The 14,221-nt window shown below is 42.3% G+C and overlaps 1 protein-coding gene across 1 annotated transcript; it reads left to right on the top strand.

Moving 5' to 3' along the window:
• The first annotated feature begins 958 nt into the window (after positions 1 to 958).
• On the top strand, positions 959 to 13,637 carry LOC133924130 (protein LAX PANICLE 2-like). Its single transcript, XM_062369533.1, has 4 exons — positions 959 to 2,003; positions 2,253 to 2,303; positions 2,584 to 2,656; positions 12,921 to 13,637. The coding sequence occupies exons 1-4, from the start codon at positions 1,315 to 1,317 to the stop codon at positions 13,083 to 13,085; spliced, it is 978 nt and encodes a 325-aa protein (XP_062225517.1). The 5' UTR covers positions 959 to 1,314; the 3' UTR covers positions 13,086 to 13,637.
• The last annotated feature ends 584 nt before the right edge of the window (positions 13,638 to 14,221 follow it).

Here is a 14,221-nt window from a genome sequence, read left to right as displayed (position 1 = left end):
ATGGCTCGAAGTTGGCCGTTGGGCAGCATGGCGCATGGGTGTCTCACAGTCAGTCCTTGGTAGCATAGCGCACCGGAGCAGATAGCACACTGCAGAATGGAGCGCATGACACGTGCTAGGGTTCGACGGACGACGCTATTGTGATCTGCTAGAGCGAGACACGAACAGTCGAGTACTCGGATATGTGTATATGATGCTTCACCTTCTTGAACCCTGTGGAGTGTTGGCCTGTTGAGTCAAATTATTGGTGTAATGGATCGTAGACTGCTGATGCGACGGGCTACTAGGCTACGATTAGAGGGGCAGACTATCAGTTGTTTCGGTATTTTCAATGTGTGACTGGTTTTTCCTAATATAACCGAACTCTGAAATCGCTCTTTTTTTAAAACCGTATCAAATACTTCCTCCGATTGGAATGTAGGTCGTTTTATATTTATACATAAGGATTAAGAAAGTAGATCAAATGATTTTATTGTCTTTTATTTATTCTGTATTGGAAAAGATAACTTATTCATTTGTGAGAACGGTAGTATTTATTAAATAAGGACAAGACAGAAATAAAAGAGAAGACAGAAATAAAAGAGAAAAAAATACATAGAAGTTCGAGAATGACTTATATTCAGAGAATAGTTAAAAAGGCTAAAACGATCTATATTTATAACCAGATGAATTACTTAGATACTAGGCAAATCGAGTTGACTAGTATGGTTTGGTATTTTTGCATGGTAAATTCGGTTCGGTATAGATCTGAACAGTCCTAGGTGCGACGCAACACGAGCTGCAGCTAAATCATGTGATTACCGCGACTAACACATCAGCGCCCAGGCCCAGACCAGGCCCAGGGGCCCACATCCCGCTCTTCCATTGAAGCCCTCCGAGGAATGGCAGTTTTGCACAGGAACCCCTGGGCTTAAATGCCCGGCCCCTGCCGTTCTTTTTGTCCCCGCGGGGGCCCAAAGAGTAAAAACTTTTTTTTTCTTTTCCTCCATCTCTTCTCTCTCTTCGGCGTGGAAACATCTCTGTGTCTTCACCTTGCTGCCCCGTGCCATGCTGCCACTGCTCCCTCTCCTCTTTCCCTAGCTACTTCCTCTGTCTCGATCTCTTGCCTACCGAATCCTACTATCTCTTTCTCTCTCCTCCCATCCCGTCGCCTGTAGCTCACACGAGCCGCCGCCTCTGCCTCGCGCGTGCGCACGGGCGTCTCCCCGGCGAGCCAACAAGGGAGGAGTCGAGGAGGAGGATTACGTAAGAGGGCGCGCGCGCTAGGCCGGACCAGGCCGGCCGAGCGGATGGCATGAGCCGTCGGCGGCCCGGATGGTCCCGGCTCGGAACCTGCAGCTCCTCCGCGACGCGCATGGCACGCCCTTCGGCGCCGCGGGCCTTGGCGTGACCACGGCGCCGAGCCACATGGCCCAGGAGCCCATCGACAGGCACCAGGAGCCGTCCAAGCCCCCGCCACCGCCGCCGCAGGAGAGGCAGGCGGACCAGGAGGAGCGTCACGGGAAGGCCGAGGCGCTGCCGCTCCAGCTCGCTGGCCATCAGGAAGCTGCCGGCACCAGCGGTAGCAGCAGCGGCGGGAGCAGCGGCAACGGGGACTGGCTCCGGCTCGGCCTCGCCCCAGCGTCCCCCGGCGCTGGCGCGGGCTCGCAGGCAGGCATCTTCGCAGACCGCGCGGGGCCGCTGCTGTCGCAACCGCGGACGGAGGTGCTGCCGCGCATGGGCATGCCGCCCGGGTCCTTTCTGCGCCAGGCCGTGCCCGGCATTCCGCAGGCGTCAATAACCCTGCCTGCCCCGCGCGCTAGGTTGCCCTGGTTGCCGCCGTGGAGCGCCGCAGCGGCCCCACCGTCGTCGCTGCTTCCTTTCGCGCACCGCGCGTTCTACACGTTCGGCGCCGGCGCCGGCGCCGGCTCGTCCGGACTCGATACGATCAGGGTCGTCCTGCCGCCGGCGGCCGTCGCCGCGGCCGCCAGCGTCTGGTTCGTGCTCCAGGCCGCGCCGCGCCAGTGAGTACACGTAGTACTACTATACACTATGCGAGCATTTCATGTGTTCATCTCTCTCTCTCTCTCTCTCTCTCTCTCTCCGCCCGAATACTGTCGGTTGATTGACTTGATTCCCACTTAGTGGATCCGATTAATTCCTGCAAAATGTAATGCACTCTTCTGCACGTTATTGTTCTAAATTCTAATTTGTTTTGGTTCTTCGTTTTTCCTCAAATTAACTTAAACTTTTTTCCCTTTTGATTTGTGCAGAGGGAGGGAGCCATTCTTGCCTCAGATTCCAAGAAGCTACTTACGGATCAAGTACTTTTCTTTTCTGATCTCCCCTTCTTTAATCTGAATTTGATGCACCAATCAAACATGTCATCCTGCATTTGGATTATACTTTGATGTTTTTCAATGCTCCTCTCCCACCTACGGAGCCACCAGAAACTTCATGTACAAAAATGCTGCATATTCCGGCAGAATATTAATAAATTTAGTTGTTGGAGCATGCAAATATGAAAATTATACATGTGGCTTCTTTTATTCATTCAGTCTCTGTACTAATACGACTATTTTTTTACCATTGATATTCCTCCAGGGATGGGAGGGTGACAATCAGGTTGTTGATCAAGTACCTGGTTAGCAAGCTTGGATTGGAAGATGAATCAGAGGTATTTGTCACAATTCCAATCTCCTTAATTTCTTGAAGCATTTGCCTTTCATTTCTTGTATGTTTGTTTCATCGTTCTCCCCTCTCTTTTTGTTGTGGTGCCTTTTCTCTCTTTTGGAGTATTCCCCCTCTTGTTTTTTCACTCCCCATCGTGCATGTTTCCCCCTTGCTTTCCCAACATCGGTGATGAAAGGAACTTGAGAGCTAGAAAAGGGACAGCTTGTACCATACAGATGTGGGTCTACACAAAAAATAAATAAATATATACATATTTATGTATGTATATATATGTATATGCACTCATCTTGCGTTGTAGGTGAGGGGTGTATGTCCTGGGTCGCACATCACCACTACCATCACCACCACTAGACAAGAGCTTTGCTCCCCCATCCATCCTAGAGATAGAAAGAGAGGAGCGAAAAAGAGTAGTGAGGGGTTAGATAGATGGTTAGTTATCACTGGCTACATAGTGATGGACCTTGGCTTGTTCCTTGTACCTCTGTAGGTGGCTGGGTGCACACACAAAAGCAGCTAGTACCAGAGCTTAGACCTGTGTATGCCTTAGGCATTTTGCATGTATACACCTTTCTGTTCTTTCTTTTCCTATGCACCCGTAGGCTCTGAAAATGGCCCGTTAGGGGTAGCTCATCATTGCCCAAGCAGCTACCACCAGTCCTCTCTCCTATCTTTTTTTTCCTTTTCGTTTGGCTTCCTCCCGTGCAATGCCGCAAATGGAGCGTGTAGTAGGAGAACATGCATGCAACAGCTAGAGCTACAGGGCTAGCTCATATAGGCCGCATGAGTAGAATTGCATTCACGTAGAGTGCGCCTTCCTTAGCGTGTGCAAAGTATTGTTTGGAATTCTGCCTTCCAGCTTTTTTAAAAAAGTCGTGTTCTTTGTCTGAAAAACTGTTATTAAAAATAAGTTGTTGGTTTCTACAATAAATTTTTAGCTTTTTAATATATAGTTTCTCAGAAAATAAGTTGTTTATTTGCCTAAGAAGCCGACATCAAGAGAAACTAGAAATCACTTTTTTAGAATCTCGTTTATTTTGGCTTTTGGCAGCAGAGCAGCGGAATAGAGCATGAGAGTCTCGAGTCATGAGATGGATAGATGGTGCCCTAGAAAAAGCCTCCTTCACCTACCGTGCACATCACTGAAAGCTATGCACCATCCCTCACCTCACCGTATGGAAGCATCAAGTAGGGCTCTCGAGTGTGTGTGTTAGAGAGAGAAGGTGTGCACACGGACAACACACCCTCGCACCATTTCTTGCTGCTCCATCACCGGGGATGGATCCTTTTCATAATGACTTGGAGATCTTGCTGCCTTTTGCACTCGATAGGCCTAGCTTGCAAGCCTGCATATGGTCTCGGTAACTGCAAATTGTAGGCTTCTTTTTGTTCAAGAGTACACACACATATACATCCCATCCATACACATAGCTCTGCAGTCTGCGGTCTGCGCCATGCATGACGGCAACTTTGTTTTTATTTTATCTGCATTTTCACCGCATTCTCTTCCCAAATATTGGACCTCTTTTACTTGTCTAGCTACCTATATATTTTGCCGGGCCGGCCGTCTCTGTGATCAATCTCATGCAAAGTGACATGAATGGCCATGGAATATTCTCCTTGTAAACTAAATCAGAAATACCACCAGCTGAGAGCAGCTCTAGCTAATACCCGCACGCACCAGATTTCCACATAGCTAGCTGCTCCTTGTAGAGATGCCGTGCCCAATGATGAAAGGGCAGCTAACTTTTCAGGTGGCTAATGCACTTGCAATTATGCATATAGATGTATAGCCGTATATGCAACAACGTTGACGATGCATATAGATATACATATAAGTGGAGTACAGGGGTATATATGTGGACGTTAATCTATATATGTCTAGGAATTGACCGGCTAACCGCAGGGGTATACTTGTAGTTTTCGTGTGTGGAAGTGCACATGACTGTACATGCATTTTGATCACTAGAGATCCTAAGAAGTTTTCTTTAACTGGAACTAAGAAATTCAATTCACACGAATATTAAAAAATTATATTATCAGTCCTCCTTGATCTTCACAAGTTTAATGATGTGTTTCGCCTAAAAAGATGTTTAATGCTGTGTAAAATCACCGATTAGGTTTTTTAGGAATTAAATCATCTGTCAGTTGTAGCTCTCTACCCAATCAAGGTTGTTTACAGCGCGACCGTACCTTAGACTATTGAAGGCAGTTAAAATAGAATCATGCTGGCTCTACAGGGATAGTGAAATAAATTAGGCTCATCTTGATAATTGGTTATATTTGTGTCAGTCATATCCAAGTTAAGTCTCAGGAGCTTAAGGAGTACAGATCATCTGTCAGTTCTATGTCCAGAATGAACAAACTGAGGTCTGACTTGGCATGGCTCATAAATAAAAAAAAATACAGATGAAAATTTGGTTCACAATTTGCATTATTTTTGTTTCAGAATTGAGTCCGAAACAACCTAGTTTTTATGTTATGCTTGAGGCTTTGAGCTAAGTTAAATTTTATTACTTTGGTTTCCTAGTTATATAAATATTCCAAATTAATAAACATGAAGAAATAAAGCATAAGTAAACTATACTTGTTTTTAAGCTACTTTCAATATTAATTGCATAAGTAATTTTTCCAGTGGATTGCATCGGTAAATATGAGAACTTGATAATATACACAATGCAAGCCGCAATACTAATGCCTAGAAAAAAAATCCTAGGGTCCAGAACGATTTCGAAAAGAAGAATTTTAGGTCCAGAAATCCACCTTAGGACAAAGTTCTAGTGAAAAAATGGTCTTACCAGCTTCATTAATATTTATGTTTCTTTGTTTGTAAAATAAAATATTTATAATTACAATAGCCTCTATCGTCGTACATTTTTTTTGTTTCAACTATCACCCACCATGCGTGCACAATATGGTACTAATATATATAGAGCAAACAACTGAAGAGTCAGCTTGATGGAGCAAATTAAATGTTTTTATTTGTAACTATCACATGCTCTTGAATTGCCTAGCTACCTTTACCGACACCATGCAGAGCAGTTTCTTTTTTCTTTACATAGATGCCATGCAAATAAAATTCATAAGGTCAACTTTGTCTCTACCAACCGATTTTATATTATCTAAACTTTATCAACAATAATTGAAGAGGTTCTGCTCTAGAAAGAGAGGATGGTGGTGGTTTTACTAGGTTGAAATTAACATGTTTTAATCTTGAGTAGTGAAAGCCCTGCGTAACTAGGGATGCACGTGGATTTAACAATCTGCAGAATAAGGAATGTGACCGTGCTTTAGTAATTAGGGTATTAATGAGGGCTTAGTGGCAGCTCTTAGCGAATCAAAAGATTCCATCTATTTATGATTTAATATATATCGTACTACACATCACCGAATGGCTTCTTCCACTTTCTATATGCATATGAATTGTACTTTCTTCTTTGTCTCTAGTAGCTTGATGCTCTTTTTTCCTTGGAAAATATTAGATGCAAATGGGCTATCTGATGTAAAGGTGTAAACATCAAACTCCCACCATCAGGTCCTAATTCGAAGGATAATGTTCATCCCACCATTCCACTCGGGCACAATTGTCCATGTTTTACCGCCGTGTGGGGGCACTTTTGTGTAGAAGTGCTTCATTAGATGAGGTAATCCCGCCCACCTGGACGTGAGCCGCTAGATTAGAATCTGATGATTGCTATCTATTATTTGCACCTATGCACCAGATAGTTCATTTGCACCTAATATTTCTCTTTTTTCCTTAGTTGCTATCCTAGTCGTTCAATTAATGCTGCGAGCATCTAGCTGTCACTAAGGACAACTCTAAGGTGGGGAATTCGTAGGTGGTAGGACGTCACCGATTGATTTGTGAATTATTGTGATGTTTCAAATGAAACACATCAAATTCAGAGGAGGATATGAAACGAGAATCATATATAGTCGTTGAATTGACGCTGCATTTCTTCCGCTTATTTCTTATTTTCTTTTGAATCGACAAGCGACCCTACTTGATCAAAACACCACTTGGTTCTTGTTTTTGATTGATCTAGTGAGTGTAACAAGCTTGGTGCATGGTAATGCTGTCATGCTATCGTGGAGCTTACCTCACTCAATTGTGTGAACCCACTTGGAAGCCAAAACTATGTGATGTAGAGATGCATTGTTTCACATCATACAAACAAAGCCTGGATAATAGTAGATTATTTGATTAACAGTACACTACTAGTAGGTGGGGTTGTGTGGTTAGATGACAAATCGAAGGACGTTACGTTAGTGCTGCACTTTGTGTGGAATATTTGCACACATGTGGTCCCATCTTCGCTATATAGCCAACGAAATATAGATCATATGATTGGCTTAGGGAGAGAAAAGGGAGGGAGAAAGAAAATGTGCATGGGAGTGGGGACATGCAAAAAACTCATGCATTGTGGACAGAGAGGTTGCATTCCAAGTTGCATGGTGAAGAGCGCATCACAATGGCAGGAAAGGGAGGGAATAGATGGATGAACCAAGGCAAGAGGAGCGTAGAGGACCACATTGCAGTGGTTCGCATGCATGCGGCTGCTATTGCAATTCCCTCATGCATGCCGCTGCTATTGCAATTCCCTCATGCATGGTAGTACGTGTCACTAAGTAGGTATACCCTGGACCGGACGTGTCGTTCTTATTTTGTACTAGTTATACCATACCGCTATCTGTTTTGAGGAGGGATCGATTGAAAGGAAGCATTACATTGAACTTTAGGATTGATTAAAAGGAAGCATTGCATTGTACAAGAGAGCACCGAGTTGCTAGCTTTAGTAAGGGTACTTGTGGGTGGCTCTACTTTATTTTGCCACTTTCTTTCTCATGCATGCTTCTGTGACCATATTATGCACTGAGAGAGGGATTGATTGAAGCACTTGGTGCACCTACCAATGGGAAATTTGGAATCAAGAGGGAATTTTGGCAAAAGAAACATGCCAACAACTGCAAACCTAATATTTAAGCTCACTATAATCTCTATGCAGTGCACCATTCATTGCATGCACGCCTCCAATTAGCAGCTAATAAATCAAGTGCAAAGCCCTTGATTAATTAAATTTAATTGGGAGAAAAAGAAGCTCCATCAGGTGTCAGTTGGAGGGTACTTGTGGGTGGCCTGGAAAATATTCCCTGGGGCCAAACACTAATACAAAATATATCTTATATAATGATCTATCATTGTCGGCTCTTTACGAGTCGATAGTGATAGAATATCACTGTAGGTTCGTATCAAGGACCGGTACTAAAAGTGCATTCGAAAAGAACCGACGGTGAAACTTGTATCACTGTCGGTCCTTCTTATGAACCGGCGATGATGGGCTGACCATCACTACTGGTTTTAGCTACGAACCGACAGTGATAGTTTGTCAAGTATCACTGCCGGTCTGTGGTACCAACCGGCAATGAACACTGTCAGTCTGTGTTACGAACCGACAATGCTAATAGATGGCACCTTATCTTAAAAAAATATATTTTTTCATACGAAGTCGGATGGTGACAAACTTTATACGAAAATTGTAGTCCTCGACGAGATCTACAACTTTGTAGTTTAAAACCTTTTCATTTGATGATGTTAGTATGATGTTATTTAGATGTACAAATAATCGTTTGAAGTTTCGGACAGAAGAGATCAAAAGGATTGTATATGCTATTGTTATCACAAGCATTTCTTTGGTGGGATGTTAAGAATGTATTGCGCGAGCTGAGTGATCCCAGGTTTGAATGCCACGAACTGCACACGCGCGTATTTCGTGCGAAAAATCGTGTGACTTGCGACTGCACACGCGTGAGGGGTGCCTAGTCGAGCAAAAAAAAAAATTCATTTTTTGTGAGCCAAAAAATATCGATTTGGGCATGAACTATTACCGTCGAATGAAGACTTCAACTGATAGTGATGACTGACTATCACTACCGACTGAAGCATTCAACCGGTAATGATAACAACTTCACTGCCGGTCCTCGGACCGGCAGTGATAGTCGGGACTATCACTGCCCAATGCCTACTGCCAGCTTCAAAACCAGCAGTGAAGGCCACTTTAGAGCCAGCAGTGAAGGCACTCTTTGTAGTAGTGAAAGTGTGATCGATGCATGTAGCCAAGCCAAGTATTTCCAGACAAACCTTAAATGTGCATGCTTCCTAGCTTTCTCATGCACGTCGATAAACCATACACCATTCCGGTTGGTGGACTCAGCACATCAATCCAATTTCCTCGCAAAGTACACATCAATTCTTTGCACTGGTCTTCTCTCCATTTCCCCCTTAATATATCGATAATTTAGATGTATATTACCTTTGAATGCTATAGCTTGCTGTGAAAATATTGTACCAAGAAATGTATACATATTTGTATGTATAGCATCGCTTGGAAACTAAATACTCATATGTATGTAATATATACATGTACCAAAACGTAAGTATCAGTATTTAATACCGATTATTTGTGTTAGAATTTTATGGCTAGTAGCAGTAGCAGCAGCAGCTCGTGAGTCACATTATATTGACGCATATACTGGCCTTGTTCTTTGGGGCAAAGGGACGTTGGACGTATGGCCGGCCGCATCCAGATAGGGCCACAGGATCGCAGGCCAATTAAAATGCTGCCACGACAAGTTCTTTTCTCATCATATAGGTTAGGAAGCTCCTGTAGGAAAGTGCACTTATCCGGAGGAATCAAATGAGGCGCCACCAAATTGGGCCCAAATTGGGCTAGATAATTTATGACTATAGTTGTGAACTGGTTTCGTGCACAATTGTTTTTTTGAACGACGTTTCATACACAATTGTTGCAGGGATGTAATGCATCATCTTGCATATAATTGACACTACATGACAGCTACTTAATGGGAGGAATCTGATGATGACCATACCCTTATATATAAGAGTTGTATATGTAAACCGGCCGGTGGTCTTTAAATATTTCTGCTTGATTGATCGCCAAAGTGCCGAGCACGATTTAATACCGTAGGCATAGTCACAATTGAGCAATGATCGATACGACTAAAGATTCGCATATTTGTATTATTTTACCGCTAGCTATATATAATATATAGGTGCTCTCCATTCGTTTTGTTTTGATGTTGGTGTGGTGCATGATTTGTTTTGATGTTGGTGTGGTGCATGATTACGGTTTTATAATTCCTCATCTTGGCGTTGCTTGATTGGTGGAGGGTTGCATTCCATGTAGAAAAAATGCATGCCCACATGATCATGTTAGACCTAGCACTCGGGCTTGATTAGTGTTATTTTATTCTTGTCCTATAGCTAGTTTGTGCTTTCAGGCAGTGTTTATAATTTGTTGTAATTATTGTTTGAGCAACTTTAAACTACAATTTTTTCCCTATTGAATCCTGGATAGCTATTTTTTAGCTAACTATCTTAGTTTTGGTGGAAATCAAACTGCTGAGGATCATTGCTTCTGCTGCTCTATGTCCTGTTTTGTTACACTACATATAGGAACATCATGTGAATGAGATCTAGAATTAATTCTTATTATTTAACAGTCAACACAGAATTTAAAGGTACGTGGCAACAAGCTTTACAGGCTATATGCCTATATGAGATGTAGTTCGCTTGAAAAAAGTGAATAATTCTTCTGGAAAGAAACATAGTTACATTTAACAAACAGAGAGTTAAGGGATAAATTAGAATTTAATTACTGATAGCATCCAAGTATACTTTTTTAGTTCTACATTTTCTTTGGAGAGATTGATAAAGTTGATTTGTATTTTGAGTGATGTCTGCCTTGCTATATGCAATGTCTGAACTGTTTCTGGCTTGAATTTATGAATTACTGTAGTCTGCAAAACTAGGTGTAAAAAAGTCTGCTCTATAGTGGAAGCTTAGAATTCAAGATTTGATATAACTTCATTCTTAGTCTCGTAAATTTTCATTTTCTTTTGAGAGATTTGTGCATACACGCAAGATATAGAATTTTGCACCAGCATGCTACACCTTGTACAGATTTTAGTTTGCCTTTAAGACCGTGAGGTGTTTGAATCATGATTTGGGTGCCTATGGTTAAGTTGTTTAGTTTCAGTTCAGTGTGCAAACCTAGCTAGGTGTGCAGAAAAGTTGACACTACATTAGAACTGTAGAATTCAAGATTTGATAAATTTTCATTCGTTGGGCTTATAAATTTGCATTTCCTTGCGAGCGTTTTGTGCATCTTATAAATTTGCATTTGTTTGCGAGAGTTTTTTGTGCTTACATTCAAGAGATTTTTTTCCATCGCTGATTTTTTCTCTCGGTGCATAAAACATGAGAGCATTAGAATAAATATTATGAGAGAATTCTCTGATAATGTGCTTAGCTCATGTAGTAGATAACAAAATTTGATTGGTCAAATCCTGTTGAGGTGACAGATGTACACAAGATTGTCTAGTTATAGTAGGTATGTGGTACTTGTCTTACTTATTTTTTAGGCCATGGATGGATGTGTATATTTGGACCACTAATTAGGTGATAGATGTGCAATAACAGTATCTTGTCTATTCATAGTGGTGCCGTAGCATTTTCGATGTGTACTTCCTTGACGGGTATCCAAAACGTACAAGTAACAATGCTTCCATTGTAGTACTAACAACGACAGGTAGATGGTTAAGTAACAATGTCTCTTTTATTAGACCATAAATATGAATAAAAATAAAAAATGACTCCTTTAGACCATAAAGATGAATATAGTGGAGTTTATTTAAGGATTCATAACTTAGATATAATTGTAGTCCTATGCCACAGGTGCATTCCTGAGAAAAGCAATCTTGATTAAATGAATTTGGAAATCTTGCATCTAAGACTATCTGGAAATAGTACCTTTTATCTCAAGTATACTCCTATTGGTACTCTTTTAAGTTGTCTTACTGACATTGAGATGGAAAATAGGGGAGAAAAAAAAACAATATATCAGGTAAAATAAGCATTTTCCCTTGGAGTGAAGCAACTGAGAACTTGAATTGGCGTCGGTGGAAGGGGGAGAGGTTGAGTGGTTGGACTTCAACCTGTAACATGCCACCAGAAAGCCCCACCCATGCATGCATGTTCCACTCTATCAATTGAACTGCAAACTCATCTTAAAAAAATTGTACCGCAAACTAATACCCTAGAAAATTGACATATCCTTGGGATTAATTATCGGCTTAGCGTGTGATTATCACGAGATCCATTTTAGGTTGCGCAGCATGATCCGCTGTCAAAGTCAGCGATGTCGGTGGCTCGCTTTTGCCTGAATAAAAAAAATCAGAGTAGGGCCAGGTGTTGTTGTCATGGCATTGCCATGGCATGCATGTTTGGTGGGAGAAGCAAGAACGCCTGCATAGTGGCGTCACGGGTGTATGGGCTTTGCGAGCTAACCCATGCATGCTCCTGGGCAGTTTTCGGAAGGAAGAACCAACCAACTAATCAATCAGCATCAAACTTTTTCTTGGACCATGCTTAGCAAGTTCTGAATTTTTGTGTTGTTTATGGTTGGTGTTCAATAGCCTTGGCACTTGTTTTTAAGACTGCCATTGACTTGAGCTTGGGGTAATGAACTAAAGAAATGGGGACTGTCAGTACATGGATGAATAATTTTTTCCAAGAAAAAAAGAATATTTTTTAAAAAGAAATAAAAACAGGCAGGCAGTCAAGAGTTACAGTTTTGCATCTCAGATCTGTGATTTGCAATTGCAAGTCACGTTTAGTTTTTTTTACATGCTCTGAGATCTGTGCTTTGCAATTGCAAGCGCGTTTAGTTTGGGTTTTAGTTGCTCTCAGCTTACCCGTGCATGTAGGTAGGTTGGGCATCTGTCACATGTGGGGGAGAAGGTAATCCAACACCATTATCACAATCTAACAAGGGAATCAGACATCCGCGTCAGGCACCACTTTGTTTGTCTGGGTGTGTATCTTTTGTGTTTAGCTTTGTAGAGAGCATCAGCATTGGCTTTGCAATTTTGTGTGTGGGGTTGCCCCAAGTTGAAGACCATCTGATCCCATCGCCGTCTCAATCTCACCAGCAGCAATGCCTGCTTCATTCCGTCATCATCTCGCAGTGATTAGCCTTATCTTTCGTGCTTGGCTTGTAATCCACTTGTGGCTTGTTGGCTAATCCGGTCACAGTTTCTTAACTGCATCGGTGTGGAGTCATTTTCACATCATTTCTGAGAGAATGAATTTTTAATGCTCTCCGATAAATTTTCAGTTCACTTACCACTGACACCACTGAACTGAATTGACAAAGCATGTAATTGTGCAGGTGGAGATCACGTGCCGAGGGCGACCGCTCCTCCCGTTCCAGACCCTGCAGCATGTCCGGGACAGCATCTGGTGCGCTGGGGACGCCGTCTCGCCGTCGGTGGCTCCGGACATGTCAGCCGCTAACCACCTCATGATTTTGCAGTATGGCAGAAGACCGTGGTAGAGAGACAACCAACCCCGCTCTGATGACACTCACAGAAATGTAGATTCTACCCCTCTTAAATCGTTTGCCGGCACGGCTGTGACCGTACCGACAATAGGCGGCATGACGGACGACAAGTTCCCGACCGCCTGCGCTCAATCGACTGCTGCTGCTGATCAGCTGAAGAACCACAGAAGGAAAGGTGTGGAGTTTTTTTCCCCTGACGATCGGCATGGTAGTTTATCAGCGCGCCGGAGGCTTTTTCTTGGCCTCCCCTTTTGTTTTCTCCACTCAATTGTGGGAGAGAACAGCTTGGAAGTTGCCTGACAGGATTAGATGAGTCTGACAAGGAGCATTTCATTGAGTAGTGACTTCCAAGCCATTTTGGCCTTCAGTTCACCTGATTCACTAATTTCAGAGCTCAGCTGTTACATTTTGTTCTCTGCTTGCTTCTGTTCTTTGTGATGGAAGCAGCCAATCTTCCCCTTACTAAAGACCTAAATTTGGCATCTCACTAAGAATTATATTTGTTCATGATTTATGAGCATGGAAAAAGCTCTACTTTTTGGTTCAGTGGTTCTGCCCTCCTTTTCCTGCTGTTGACAGAACAAACTTTAACAACCAGTTGTAGATTTCTCATGAAAGTTAGAAGTACATCAGGCTCATCCCTCAGAGATAGCCAAAGTTTTCGTGTCTTGTACTTTCACATCTGTCGAGACCAAATACTTCCACAGACCGGAGGTACTTCTAACTTTCGGATGTTAGAAATCAACTTCAATACCCAGTGATTTCATTGATGGTAATAAAATATATATATTAACTTTAACAAATAAAAATGTTTTACAAAAGGAACCTTGGAGGATAAAAAGCAAAAAAACTGTAACGGATTTAAGCATAGTCTTTGATCCTTCTGGGCGTCTCCACAGGAAATCGATAAATATCACACCCTACGTGCCATCATCCACAAACTCATAATCTTCTCCAGACTGAGCAACATGAGTTTTATAGCAAGTATATCTCGTACTCTATAAGTTGTTGTAAAGTATACAAATATAGGTATAAGTTAAGGATAAAGCTTACAAGGGTTTATTTGCATAAGAGCAATTTATTTAAGAACAACAATTAAAAGTGAGTAATTAAATTAATGAACAACAATA

This window comes from Phragmites australis, chromosome 7, assembly GCF_958298935.1.
Source record: "Phragmites australis chromosome 7, lpPhrAust1.1, whole genome shotgun sequence".
Classification (NCBI taxonomy): domain Eukaryota; kingdom Viridiplantae; phylum Streptophyta; class Magnoliopsida; order Poales; family Poaceae; genus Phragmites; species Phragmites australis.
This window is presented reverse-complemented; position numbering and strand designations above follow the sequence as displayed.

What these genes read in the sequence shown, in the direction of transcription:
- LOC133924130 (XM_062369533.1), top strand. Translation starts at nt 1,315, where the DNA reads ATGGTCCCGGCTCGGAACCTGCAGCTCCTCCGCGACGCGCATGGCACG. An exon ending in CTCCAGGCCGCGCCGCGCCA is followed by an intron (nt 2,004 to 2,252) that starts GTGAGTACACGT and finishes TGATTTGTGCAG; the next exon opens with AGGGAGGGAGCCATTCTTGC. An exon ending in GATTGGAAGATGAATCAGAG is followed by an intron (nt 2,657 to 12,920) that starts GTATTTGTCACA and finishes GTAATTGTGCAG; the next exon opens with GTGGAGATCACGTGCCGAGG.